Source organism: Odocoileus virginianus, chromosome 26 (assembly GCF_023699985.2).
Source record: "Odocoileus virginianus isolate 20LAN1187 ecotype Illinois chromosome 26, Ovbor_1.2, whole genome shotgun sequence".
NCBI lineage: Eukaryota > Metazoa > Chordata > Mammalia > Artiodactyla > Cervidae > Odocoileus > Odocoileus virginianus.
In genome coordinates this window covers 9,400,528-9,415,474 of record NC_069699.1, presented here as the reverse complement: position 1 = coordinate 9,415,474, position 14,947 = coordinate 9,400,528, and the positions used below count along the sequence as shown (strand labels likewise).

Sequence of the window (14,947 nt, the reverse complement as noted above, 5' to 3'; positions counted from 1 at the left end):
TCCACATCCTAACCCAGTGCTACAAGCAGTTCCTAAGCCTTTGCTCCATTATGTGCTATTTCAAAGTCATAAATGCAAATATTTGATTAATTTAATTTTAAATAAAGCATTGACTATACACTCTCATTTTAAAAATACTAAAATAAATGTTAAAAGAGTAAAGGAAAAGACACTATTTAATCAAAGTAGATTTTTAAAAAGAAATCTGGGTCATTAAAAATATTGAACTTCAAATGTCTGATAAATCATGATTTAAAATCTGGAGAATAAGTTCCAAGGTAAATATTATACCTCAACATTTCCCAAGAGAATCCTGATATTTCCCTTTTCCACTAGTTATACACTGGTGACCTTAGCATCGTATATTACTGCCAAAGCAAGTGAAAAATATATTATATACGTATATGTAAATCTAGAACTGTTTGTGGCCAGAGTGTTTCTTGACCTCTGCCAATTCCTGGCTGAAAAGACTTAATGAACCCACTGGCCCCGTCATGTATTCCCCTTCCCCCACTGCCGAGAGAGAAAAAGTCACTGAATTTCACTGAAAGAGAAAAAGCCAGTGGCTTCACTTTTGGGTATACATCCAAAGAAAGCAAAATCACCACCCCAAAGAGGTATCTGTACTCCCATATTCATTACAACATTATTTATAACAGTCATGACATGGGAACAACCTCAATGTCCGGTCAGATGAATGGATAAAGAAGACTCTTTATATATATATATATATATATATATATATATATATATATACACACACACATATACATATATTCACATATATATTATATAAAGGAATATTATTCTATCATAAAAAGAAGTTGTAACAACATGGATGGGCCTTGGGGGCAAGTATGGTAAATGAAATAAGTCAGAGACAGACAAAAACTTTACGATCTCATTTATATGTGGATTCTGAAACAAAACCAAAGTCACAGAAAAAGAGATCAGATTTGCAGTTGGCAGAGGGTGAGGGGCAAAGGAATTGGGTGAAGGTGGGCATAAGGTACAAAGTTCCAATTACAAGATAACAAGCAACAGGCATGTAATGAGCAAGATGATCACTAGAGTTCACAATGCTGGGCGGTATATTCATAAGTTGCTAAGAAAGTGAATCCTAAAAATTATAATCATAAGAAAACAACTAGTAACTATGAGGTCACAGATGTTCAAACTCACTGTAGTAATCATTTCACTATATATATATGTATGTATGTCAAGTCATTATGCTGTATACCTTAAACTTCAATAGTGTCACATGTCAACTGCATCTCAATAAAACTGGATGGAAAATAAACAAATACTTCGGAGTTAAACTTGAAGCTGTGTAGTCCTTCCTGAAAACCCAGTCCTACGCTTGCACATGGACTTCCCCTATGACGTGGGCCACTCCAGTCAAGTGCAGCCTGAGCCAAATTTTGGAAGCCCCCAAAACTACCTCCAGGGCAGCACAGATGGAAGAAGAGTTTTCCAGTCACTGGCCAGAGAGCTCTGTCTGGTAGTCACCAGCAGCTAAAACCAGAGATAAGCTCCTTTGTGTTTACCCCAGGAAGATACTTCTATCTACTTAAATGGATGCTTTCTCAACTGAGAAACAAAATAAAAGAGAAGATACGGGTTTAAACTTGCTTGCCAATCAAAAAGAATATTAGATCAAAAATACATCTAACTCAGGATACTCGAGAATGCTGATCTAAATTCTGGTGTTAAGACGAAAGCTTAAGAATGCATCCTTTGAAGGCTGGCTCAACAACAGTTGTCACTGAAGCCTCACTGATCTAGACTTGATTTCACACTGAATTCATTATCATTTCTCTTTTTCAGGGACAATCAAGATTCTCAAAGCACTAACTCAATTTGACTTTTACATCGGTCACTAGCACTTTGCTGAAATAAACCTTTAAAGAGACAACTCTGCAATTCCAGTCTTCCTTAAAACACTTAATTTGGATAGGTGTAAAAATTAATCAGGGGACTTCTACTTCCAAGACGATAGAGTAAACATAATTCTTCGTAGTCTGTCCACTAGGTACAACTAAAAGCCCAGTTTATAGAGCAAACATAAGATGACTGAAAGGTGGAGGGAAGCAGGCAGAGCAGTGAGGGACCGGAGAACTTAAACCAAGGCTGGGGACCCCTGGGTTTTCTTTTGCCTCATGTAATCCAAACTCAGAGCCGAAGGAGCTGGATGTGGGCAAAAATCAACAGTTGCCGACCAAAAAAAAAAAAAAAAAGTCCTTTCAAAAGCCTATTCCTTGTAACCAAAGGACCAGAAAAGGGACAGTCTAGCAAGACAGGAAACTTTCAGATAATAAAACTGCTCTACTGCAGAGACCACCACACAGGCACACACTGCGGCCCCAACCCCACCACAGTCAGCAAAATCCAAAGGGTACGCAGATTTCCACCCCCACCAGGGTGTAAGGAGGCACCCCACCACCCTGCTGGGGTAGCGGCTGAGAAAGCCATGTAGGGAGAAGAGACGTTCATTCCTAACTGCTGGTAAAGGGTCCCTCCGTCTGCCAGCGGTGCCAGTGAAGACCATGTGGCCAGCCTGAACTTCCATTCCTACCCAGGTGTCAGAGGAAGATTCAGGGTTTTCACCCTCACCCACTCCCACTGCAGAGATCATGTCAGGGCTGAAACTGCCTTCCCTGCCCAGCACTTTGTCAGGAGAGGTCAAGTGGAGATCCTGGACTTCTACCTCTCCCTGGCAATAATGGGGCAGTGTTTCCTCTGCTGGAGCAGTGTCAGAGAAAACCAACTAAAACTGAAGCTTTAAACAAGACCCAGACTCTCATAACATGATAAGAAAAAGTCCAGATTTCAACTGCAATTCACTTGTTACACCAAGAGCCAGAAGATCTCAAACTGAACGAAAAGAAAGACAATCGAGGTCAACACCAAGAAAACTATTACAATTACCTGACAAAAATTTTCAAGCAGCTATGATAAAAGCAATTAGGAAGATATTGAAAACAAATGGAAATAGAAAGCCTAGGCAAAGACATAGCAAGTCTTAGCAAAGAAAAACAAGACATAAAGAAAAAACTGAATGGCAAATTTTAAATGGAACAAAGTTGAAATAAAAAACTTGTGGATAGGCTCAATAGCAGAATGAAGGGGACTAGGCGCAAATCACTGAACTTGGAGATAGAACAAAAGAAATTACCCAATCTGAATCAACAGAGAGAAAAGTTTTGTTTTTTTTTTTTAAAGAGTAGTTGGTATCAATAAACCTGTGGGACTATAACAAAGGACCTGATACTCGTGTCATCAGAGTCCCAGGAGAAGAAGAGAAAAGGGCAGGGCTTAAAAAGTACTTCAGAAAATAAAGGCTGAAAACTTCCCAAATTTTGTAAGAGACAACCTTACAAATTCAAGAAGCTAAGTGAATCCCCAATAGGATAAACCTGAAGAAATCCATGCTGAGACATATAACTACACTTCTGAAAACTTAAGATGATACAGATACTCTGGAAGACGGTTTGACAGTTTCTTACGAAACAAAAATCATTCTCACCATACAGTATAGCAACAGTGCTCCTCAGTATTTACCCAAATGAGCTGAACACATGTGGGGTCAGTGTTATATCGGAACACTTTCTGTTCAGTTTTGCTGTGAACCTAAAACTAGGCTAAAAAAGGAAGTCTGTATTAAAAACAACAACAAAAAACATTGAGGACTTCCCTGGTGGTCGAGTGGTTAAGAATCAGCCTGCCAGTGTGAAGGACATGAGTTCAATCCCTGGTCCAGGAAGATTCCACATGCTGTGGGGCAACCAAGCCTGTTCATCACAACTAGTGAGCCTGTGCTCTGGAGCTGGGGAGCCGCAGCTACTGAAGCCTGCAGGCCATAATGAGAAGCAGGCACACCACAACGAAAGAGCAGCTCCCACTCACAGAGACGAAGACCCAGCCCAGACAAAATTAAATAAAGTAAATAAATTAAAAAAGAAGTTTTCTCTAAAATAATACATTGAACTGAATGAAGATGAAAATATAACATCAGAATTTGCAAGATACTGCAAAAACGACACTAAGAGAAAAATGTGTGGCACAATATGCATATGTTAGGAAAAGGAAACGTCTCAAATCAATAATCTAAGTTCCCTTCCAAGAACCTAGGAAAAGAGCAAAATAAACCCAAATCAAGCATAAGGAAGGAAAATAATAAAGAAAAGAACAGATATCAGTTGAGCTGAAAACATTAAAAGTGGTAGAGAAAAATCAGTGAAATATAAAATGGGTCTCTTTTTTTTTTTAAAGATCAAGAAAATTGAGAAACCTCTACCAAGTCTGACAAAATAATAAGATGGAAGACACAAATTACCAATACTACAAATGAAAGTGGGGATATTAGAAACAGGGGCTGTCTCTTCAGACCCTGCAAGCATAGAATAGATAATGACGGAATAATACTATGAACTACTCTACACACAAATATGACAACTTTGATGAAATAGATCAAATCTCAAAAACCAAAAATGACACAACTTATCCCACATGAAAGAGATGATCTGAATAGCTCTATAACTATTAGAAAAACTGAATTTGTCATTTAAAAATTGCCCCAAAAGAAATCTCCAGGTCCAGACGACTTCACTGGGAGTGAATACCAGTGTTACACAATCTCTTCCAGAAAAGAGAAGAGACTGCTTTCCAATTTACTTTACAAAGTTGGCACTAAATTAGATAAAGACCATACCCAAAATGAAAAGCATAGACCAATATCACTCATGAATACAGATGCAAAAATCCTTAACAAAATGGTGCCAATGGGAATTCAATAATACATAAAAAGAATTACATACAAAACCATGAGGCTTATTCTAGGCATACAGGATGGTTCAATACTTTAAAACCCATCAGTATAATCTACCATATTAATAGACCAAAGATGAAAACTCACATGATCATATCAATTGGTACAGGAAAAACATATGACAAAATTCAACATCCATCTCTGACAAAAACTCTCAGAAAAATTGGAATACAGGAGAACTTCCTCAACCTTTTAATAAAGACACACACACACACACAAAACAGCCAACAGCATACTTAACAGTAAAAGACTGAAATGGGAACAAGGTAAGGATGTCCATTCTCACAACTCTTATTCAACATACTTCTGTAAGTTTTCATCGACACAATAAAGTAAAAGAAATAAAAGGCATAAAAATCAGGAAGAAATATAAACGTTCTTATGTGATGACATGTTTGTCTATGTTAAAAGCCTCAAGAAATATACAAAGTCTTATAACTAATAAGTGGGTTCAATATAGTTAGAGGACATAATAAAGACATACAAAAGAGTCCGAAATGCAGTACTTGGATGCAATCTCAAAAATGACAGAATGATCTCTGTTCATTTCCAAGGCAAACCATTTAATATCATGGTAATCCAAGTCTATGCCCTGACTAGTAATGCTGAAGAAGCTGAAGTTGAACGAACGGTTCTACGAAGAACCACAAGACCTTCTAGAACTAACACCCAAAAAAGATGTCCTTATTCCTTATAGGGGACCGGAATGCAAAAGTAGGAAGTCAAGAAACACCTGGAGTAACAGGCAAATTTGGCCTTGGAGTCAGAATGAAGGAGGGCAAAGGCTAACAGAATTTTGCCAAAAGAACGCACTGGTCATAGCAAACACCCTCTTCCAACAATACAGGAGACTCTACACATGGACATCACCAGATGGTCAAGACCGAAATCAGACTGATTATATCCTTTGCAGCCAAAGATGGAGAAGCTCTATACAGTCAGCAAAAACAAGACTGGGAGTTGACTGTGGCTCAGATCATGAACTCCTTATTGCCAAATTCAGACTTAAATTGAAGAAAGCGGGGAAAACCACTAGACCATTCAGGTATGACCTAAATCAAATCCCTTATGACTATACAGAGGAAGCGAGAAATAGATTTAAGGGACTAGATCTGATAGACAGAGTGCCTGATGAACTATGGATGGAGGTTCGTGACATTATACAGGAGACAGGGAGCAAGACCATCCCCAAGAAAAGGAAATAGAAAAAAGCAAAATGGCTGTCTCAGTTGGCCTTATAAATAGCTGTGAAAAGAAGAGAAGCAAAAAGCAAAGGAGAAAAGGAAAGATATACCCATTTGAATGCAGAGTTCCAAAGAATAGCAAGGAGAGATAGGAAAGCCTTCCTCAGTGATCAATGCAAAGAAATAGATGAAAACAATAGAATGGGAAAGACCAGAGATCTCTTCAAGAAAATTAGAGATACCAAGGGAACATTTCATGCAAAGATGGGCTCAATAAAGGACAGAAATGGTATAGACCTAACAGAAGCAGAAGATATTAAGAAGAGGTGGCAAGAATATACAGAAGAACTGTACAAAAAAAGATCTTCACAACCCAGAAAACTCAGAGACCTACACAAATACGATGCACTGGTTTTTACTGATACACTGATTTGAGATGCAAAAGAAACTCAAAAGAGGAAGGAAAGCCTTTCCAACAAATGTGGCTAAAGTGATTAGACAGTCAAAGACAAAAAAACCTTAATCTAGTTGTGGTTCCCTGACGGCTCAGATGATAAAGAATCTGCTTGCAATGCAGAAGACTCAGGTTCAATCCCTGGGTCAGGAAGATCCCCTGGAGAAGGGGGATCTCCAGTATTACTGCCTAGAGAATTCCAAGAACAGAGGAGCCTGCTGAGCTACAGTCTATGTGGTCACAAAGAGTCAGACACAACTGAGCAACTAACACTTTCACTTTCACCTTAGAAAAACTAAATCACAATAGATAATGGTGTTAAATGTAAAATAGAAAACTACAAAACTTTTGGGAAGAGCATATGACAAAACACTCTGAGATCTAGTACGAAACAAAGAGTTCTTAGACCTGACCTCAAAAGCACAATCAACAGAAGGAAAAATTGATATATTAAAAACTTCTGTTCTGCAAAAGACTGTGTAAGGAGGATGAAAAGACAAGCTACAGATAAGGAGGAACTATTTGCAAACCACATACATGATGAAAGACTAACATCAAGAATATGAAAAGAATTCTCAAAACCCAACAGTGAAAGAAATATCCAATTAGAACATAAACAAAAGATAAGAAGGAACATCTCATCAAAGAAGATATACAGAAGGAAAAAGCACATGGAAAGAAGTTCAACATCATTAGCCATCAGAGAAATCCAGATTAAAACCACAATGAGATACCACTACACACATATCAGAATGATTGATACAAAAAGTGACATCAAATTCTGGTGAGGATGTGGAGAAATTAGATCTTTCATGAACTGCTGGGGAGATTATAAGCTGGTACATTTAATTTGGAAAACAGTTTGGCAGTTTATTTAAAAAGCAAATATGCAACTACCATATGATCCAGGAATCGCATGCCTGGGTACTTTTCCTGGAGAAACGATGATTTCTCTTTACCCAAAAACCTGTCCACTAACGTTTATAGCAGCTTCATGCGTAATAGCCCAAATCCAGAAACGATCAGATGTTCTTCAGAGAGTGATTGGTTAAACTGTGGTATATTCACGTCATGGAATACTATTCTGCAATAAAAAAGAAGAAAATACTGATACAAGCAACAACTTGGTTGAAAATCCAGAGAATTATGCTGAATGAAAAAAAGTCAACTCCAAAAGATCACATATTATTTGATTCCATGTATACACATTCCTAAAATGACAAAATTTCAGACATGAAGAACAGACTAGTGGTTTTCAATAGACTGAGAAGGAGTGGGGATGGAAGAGAACTAGGTGGAGTTATCAAACAGCACCATGAGGGATCTTTGAGGTGATGGAATTCTTCTGTGTCCTGACTATGCCAATGATTTTGTCCAAAGGTTTGGCAAGATGCTACCATTAGCGGGAACTAGGTGGGCGGGGGGGGGGGGGGGGCGGTCAGTGTGACTGCTTACAGCTGCATGTAAACTGAGAGTCATTTCTGAATAAAAAGTTTAATATAAAAAGTTAATCAAACTAAATCTACTTCAAATTTGTTCCAGCATCTGAAATAACTATTGCTTCCAAGAATCCTCTCCTTGCTATAATTTTGTTAGCAGCCCAAAGGTTAAAGGTTTCTGAGTTAAGCTTAAGTGTCGAAAACATGTGGAGGAAATATACCTAGTATCCTGGGCCAAAAATCTGACAAAACAAACTTGCCTACAGAAATCTCGTCAAGAGACATGTATTAGCTTACAAAATAATTAACTGTTCAGCAAGAACTGATATGTGCTTGATAATGTTGCATATTAATTGAGGGGCTTTTGTTTTATTATTATTCAACTACCTTAAATTACTTATTTTCCTCCAAACAGCTATGGGAAATTTCTTTTCTTTAGCTAAAAAAATTCATCTGTAAAACACAAGGACATTTTCATTAATATTTAAACAAAAAGGCAAAGTTCCTTCACTTTCCATCTCAGTCTTCTTGCCAGAGAAAATCACTGTTGTTTGTTTATTTTTTTCAGATTATTTTTTGTGTGTCTCCAGACATATGTACAGTTTTATGTCTGTGTGTCTGATATTTTTAAAAATAAAGAGAGGATCACATTGTTTATATTATTCAACTACTTTACCCCCACTCTGCTTTAAAATTGCTTGGAAATGTGCATGTTAGTATCCTTAGATCTAATTTAATTCATCCTAAGTGCCTTACAGTATTTTGTGGTATTGACGTACTACAGTCTAATCCTTTGGCACTTAAGATGTTTCTGATTTTTTATATTGCAAGCAATGTAGACATTGGCGAAAAATCCTTGTATGTGTTTCCTGGAGCACATATAAGGCTGTTTCTCTAGGAGAGAAACCCAGAAGCAGGCCTGGCTTTACAGGTATGACCAGTATTGTTGATTGGCTGAGACCATACCCGTTCCCACCTATTCCCAATCATCTTCTTCTTTCCTGCTTCCAAAACAAAGGTTGGAGTGACTATGTGACCCAGTTCTGGCTGAGTAAACATCACCAAAAGTTTGCCGGGTGGTCCCTAGCAATATTTCTGCTTTCCAATTAAAAATAGCTGGACCTTTTTCCTTCCCTGAAGGTGGCTGTGGTGTTGGAGGGGTGGTAGCCACATTACAACACGTAGAAAAGTTAAGGGAATCACAGTGATGTCAGCTGTGATACTAATGAGTTGCTGAACTAAAGCTATCGACAGTTACCTATAGACTGCTTGCTATGTGACAAGAATAAAGCTCTGTCAGGTTAAGCTGCAGTGTAAGTCTGGTTTTCTATTACTTGCAGCCAAATATGTTTCTAAGAGATTCAGTACTCAATTATTCTCTAAAAAGTTTGTACTCACTTCATTCTCTCACAAAAGTCTATAACAGTATTCCTTTCCCAAAACTTTTGTTTACTTTGAATGTTGTCAGTCATTTACATGTTTAATCAAGTTGACACAGGGAAAAAATTTCACAGGAAGTAAAGCGTCATTTCATACATTTATTGGACATTCAAATTTCCTCTTCTACAATTTTTCTTGTTCATATCTCTTGACCACTTTTCTACTGTATTGTTAGACTTCTTCTTATTGATCTGCAAGGATAAATTTCCAGATAGTAAAGCAGCCTGGGCTAAACTCACAGCGAAAACTGCCTCTGTATCTTTATATCATCAGTCAAGTCAAACACGATTACAAAACAAATCTTCGGTGACAGGCCACACCTCTGACAGGGACAATCATCTCTGAGTGGTGCACCACCACGTGGCAAAGTGTCAAAAAGTAATTCAACTTGTGCAAACAACTGGGGCCCCAGCCCATGCTCACTACTTCCTCTGCAAACCTGCATCTAAAGAAAGGCATATGCAACAGTAACATGCTGGTGAGCTAGGCAGAGTCTTTAACATGCTTCATCTCAGTTAATCCAAATAAAACCCAAAAGGCAGTCATTATCAACCCTATTTTAAGAACAAAAAATAAAAGTACACTTTTAAAACCAAGAGTTTCTTTCCTATCACAAAATCTTACATTTCAGGCCGCATAATTAAAACCAAAACGATTAACAGTTCACCTAAAATTTGAGTGATACAAAATCCATTGTGCCTGTCTAAATATATCAACAAGCTTAAGCAAGAAACATTGCTAAACATATTTAGTGGTTTATGAGTCTGAGGAAGGTATCCCAAAGCTTGGTTCTACAGTTTATTGCCACACGATAGTTAACCCAAATTATTCTGTTTTAAAGTGAGAAACTAAACTGAGTAGGATTTTAATGCTTCAACAAGAAGCACTGACTAGCTAGCCACCAACCCCACCCTGGAGAGGCAGGTAAGGAATTCCTCTCATCAGTTATCAACCAACCAATCTGACACTAGAAAACAAACAAAATAAGCAGTTAAAGATAATACAAGATTGTCATGAAAAGAAACGTAAACAAGTTGAATGAACAAGCACCATCCTTGAATATTTGCACCTGGTTTGGTTTTTGGATAACTGTCTTCACTTTTAAAAGTTTAGGAGATAGAGGAAAAGAGAAAGTTGGGGAGGCGCCTGCTCCTGCGATCAGCTGAGGAGCATTAACAAGGCTGAAGTCCTGACAAATATTTCCCTGTTTTCTGCCACACCTCTCCTCACAAGAGCCGTGGATTCTCTCTCTGGCACAACATCACACAAAGCACTCAGTCCACACTGGAGAAGCAGAGGCATCAAATCTCCCGATGCCTCCAACCAAACTGTCCCGAGGGGACATGTCCAGCCCAGGGACAGCAGGCCAGGGTCCCAGGAACTGACAGCCCCAGCAGTAGGAAGGTGAGACCAACCGAGGCGCTGCCCACTTGGGCCACAGAGAGACATGGAGATTCATCTGGAGCAACCTCCTCCCGTTTTTTAGCCCATCTGTAAGGCACAGAAAAATGCCTGGGGGGAGTTTGACTTTTAATTTTACACAAAAGAAAACAAGTCTGCAGACACACAGTGTTTACGGTCTATGGAAAGTGCAAATGAGCTGACAAATCACCAATCCGAGAGGTGACTGGTGGGTTCTGGTTTTCCCCGTGGGCTTGCTCAGGGATTCCTGCTTGGGGAGAGGTGATGGAGTGTTTCCCTCCACCCCCACGCCACTCCTCAGTAGAGCCGCACACCTCACCCAACTGGCACAGCAAGGTTAGTAACACATGTTAAGAAATCTGACTCTTTGCCAAAGTCAAAGGCCAGGCTTGGAGAGGGGAGGGGGAAGCATCCCAGTGGGCTGCTCCTGACCTCCGTGCAGGCGTTTGCCAGGCGCACAGCAGGGAGATTTAGTCACCAGAACAAAACAAGCCAGATTCCTTGGCCCTTCAAAACTGTCCAAACCTCAGGCCAGCTAACTAGAGGGACGGTAACCAAGGCACGTGAGAGAGGGGGACAACAGGTCTCCAAGAGGGGCAGGGACACAGAGGAAAAGAGCAATGAGGGGTGGGTGATGGGGCCAAAATGTGCTGGAATCAAACCAGGTGCTTCAGCACAGTGCCAGCTCTCCTGGGAGGGACACACCGGGCACCCAAGGGCTCCTCCAAGGGTCCGTTAGAGCTGGGCCCTAAAAGGGGACCCCAAACCCTGTAGAAGCACCCAACAGGTGCCAACGAGACGGCAGAGTCAAGCAGGGGGCTAGCTCAACGCTCCCCCCACCCCACTTGCACAACCAACTAAACACACGCAAGCACACAGCCTCACTGTCGGGCGCACACATTGCACACACAGGCTCATCATGGTCAGGCACAGCACACACTCAGTCTTCCTAGGTGTAACTACACACACACACACACACACACACACCATCCTGCCAGTTCACGGGCACAACATACTCAACATGCCAGTTCAGTGCTGTAAGCACACAGTCATCTTCACACACGGTCAGCCTCACACACAAACTCTGTAGGGAATAACACAAACTCTGCAGGCTCGGGCTCATGCACACACACACAACTCGACAACCTCCTAGTCAGGTACACACAAACCTCTACGTAAGGTATACATGCACACTCACAGCCTGTCAGGAAAACCGGTGCTCACGCACCTTTAACATCTCTCAGTTGGCCTGTGCCTACCCACAGCATGCAAGTGTACACACACAAGTGCACACACACGCAATCCGATAGACACATACACTCAACCTATCCGTTAAGTGCACACATAGCCTTTCAACCTCTGCTCCTTGTATACACACGGCGCACACACTTCCAACCTGCCAGAAACACACGCGGGCTCACAACTTCTCCGTCGGCGTGAGCGCACACACCAACTCCTGGCCCGCAGGGTCACCCCCACATCGCCGCCACCCGGGGAAAGGCGCACGCCCCCTCCCGCGCCCGGAGCGGCGCGGGCACACTCCCCCTCCCGCCCGCTCGCCTCCCTGCTGCGCACCCCGCACCCACGCACCCCTCCCCCAGCCCGCGCCAGCGCCCGGCAGCCAACTCCGGCCGCGCGGGGAGTGCCCACGCCCCCGGCCTGCGCCCGGCCCGCCCGGCCCGCGCCCCTCCTTACCTTTCTCGCCGGCGCCCGGGGCCCGGCCCTCGTCCTCCTTGGGGTTGGTCACCTGGGTGATGATGGCCGGGCCGTCCATGGGTGCGCGGCGCGGCGGCCGCCCGCCGGCCCGGCCCCCCGGCAGCCAGGCGCACGGGCGCGCGGCGCGGGGGGCGCGCGGGGCCGCGGGCCGGGGGGGCGCTCGCCGCCGCCGCCTGGGCGCGCCCGCCGCCCGGCCCCGCGCTCTGTGAGAGGCGGCCCGGGCTCGCGCCCCCGCTCCCGCCGCCGCCGCCGCCTCTGGGCTGGAGCGGCCGCCGCCTCGTCACCATGAACCCCGGAGCCGCGCCCGGGAGAGCCGCGCAAGGGGAGGCGGAGCGGGAGGCCGGCGCCGCGGGAAGCGGGAGCGGGCGAGGGGGAAGGAGCCAGCGAGGAGCGAGGGCGGGCGGGAGAGAGGGAGGGAATGAGGGAGGGAACGAGGGAAAGCGGGAGGGCGGGCGGGTGGGTGTGTCCCGGCCGGGGGACCGGCCTCCGCCGCCGGCGCTGCTGGCCAGCCCCGGGGGGAGAGGGGTGCGGGGTGAGACCGAAGCGCTGGGTGGAGGGCGGGAGGGGTTCTTGGGCAGACGGTGGCGGGGGGACGGGCTTCGGGTGTAGGGGCTTCCAGAGGGGTCCTGGCGGTAGATGTGAGGGCCGAGGTGTGTGGGGGTGTCAGAAGGCCTGGGAGGATGAGTGGGGTGAGCGGCCTGGGGTGCGAAGGCCTTGAGGAGGAGTCTGGCAGATGAGTGCGCTGAGGGGTGTCTGGGGCTAGGCAGAGGCCCGCGGGGGTGCGGGTTGGGCCTCGGGGTCCGAGCAGAGATCGCACGGATGGGAGAGTGAGGAGGGCCCTTGGAAGGGTGTTTACCGGGAGGAGGAAGGAAGAATAGGAGGTAGATGCGAGGGATGGGGATGGGGGTCCCGTGAGGGTGTCTGGGGGTAAGTGCTGGGTGAGGAACATCCCGGCGCGGGAAGCGAGGGGTCAGACGCACGGCGCGGAGGGCAGCGGTTTGCGAACAGAGGCTGCTAAGGGTGGTCCCTTACACCGAGGCGGCCCCGCGGAGAGGTTCGGGGCGCTGGTGCGAGGGAGAGCTCGGGAGTGTGAGGAAGGTTCGGAGGGACACAAGGGTGCGCGGGGCGGGGGTGACGGTCCCGGAGTGTGGGGAATTCCGAAGGGTCGGGAGAGAGTAGGAGTTGGGTGGGGGAAGGGTCCGTGGACAGGGCTGGAGGCTCCAGGCGTGGGATGTCTGAGGAACCCACTTCAGCATCGGCCTCGAGGGCCAGCGTGCTGGGCTGTGGGTCTTCGGGGACCAGCCTCCTGGCACGTGGCGGGGGTGGGGAGTGTAGGCGTCAAGCGGGACCTGGGCAATGGGCATTTCCGGGTGCTGTGCAAAAAGGGGCCCAGCCCGGGGAGCGAGTGGAGGGCTGAGGAGAGGAAGGGGCCTGTGGCTGCCAAGCTGAGCAGAGACTGTACTTCTGAAGAGCAAGCAGCCACTGTCAGGCCTGGGGCGAGGGCCAGAGCGCTGGCATGAAGGCAAAGTGCCCCCTCACACTTGGAGGGCCCGGAGGCCGTCTCGCTCCCGCGCCTTCGCCTTGCAACTTGGAAGCGGCGCTGGAAGACCAGTATGCCAGTGGGCGGGGCAGTGCCGCAGGAGGGCGGGCCCGGGAGCGGGGCGGGAGCGCTCGTGCTTGCTCTCCACCAATCAGGAGGATCTGGGAGGGCCCTCGGAGCGTGACGTAGGTGGGCAAGGCTGAGTGGGCGAACTGCGGCGTGGAGCGCCCTGCGCGCGCACTTCACGTCCACCCTCGTCGTGGCTTAGAGGAAGCCAGGCCGGTAGGACGTTTTCTCACACCACGACCCCTGGAACCCGGAGCTGGTTGCAGGCCGGTCGCCTGCTCATCGGGGGAAGCAGCCAGCCTCCTCTAAGTTTTCAAGTACACTTCCCAAAGCGCCTCTGGCAAAGGGCAGCCAGCTGACCTAGCGGGTCTCTTCATCAGGTGGAGCCCAGATAGGGTTCCAGTGTGGGAGACAGTCCTGGGACAGGGGCCCTGTAGCCGAGGCAGGTGAGAAAGCATTTCAGGGGAGCTACCTAAAAAGGTAGTGGGGGGCGGTGAATTTGCCCCCAAATCCAGGACCTCAAGTTACATCTGGGTTTTGAGCTTGTGAGTAGAGCCTGGTGCCAGCTGCCTCGTGTGCTCACGTGTGAGTAAGCTGCTCTTCTGGCGGCTCCTTTGGGACTGCAGTGAATTGCCTGGGGCAGCTGAGCCATGAAGGTTGAAGCAAAGTGCCCTTCTGGATAGGAAGGCAAGCCTTAATGTAAGTAACCCAGGCTCTAGCATATGCCTGGCCTAACCCTTCCAAGGGCAGAACAACTTAGGGCCCCATGGCACTGAGAACTTCCCTTGTCCCCACTTATAATGCTCTTCTCTTTGTTCTGAGGTCATGGCTGGCCCAGGGGCTGGCAAATTAAAATGT

The 14,947-nt window shown here is 45.4% G+C and overlaps 1 protein-coding gene across 1 annotated transcript in view; it reads right to left on the bottom strand.

Moving 5' to 3' along the window:
• Window positions 1-12,587, bottom strand: part of CTDSPL (CTD small phosphatase like) — a 120,104-nt gene extending 107,517 nt beyond the window's left edge. Inside the window, exon 1 of the mRNA XM_070455420.1 lies at window positions 12,463-12,587. Within this exon, the coding sequence (XP_070311521.1) occupies window positions 12,463-12,541 (79 nt within the window). The 5' untranslated portion in view covers window positions 12,542-12,587. The remainder of the gene's footprint in view (window positions 1-12,462) is intronic.
• Between the last annotated feature and the right edge of the window lie 2,360 nt (window positions 12,588-14,947).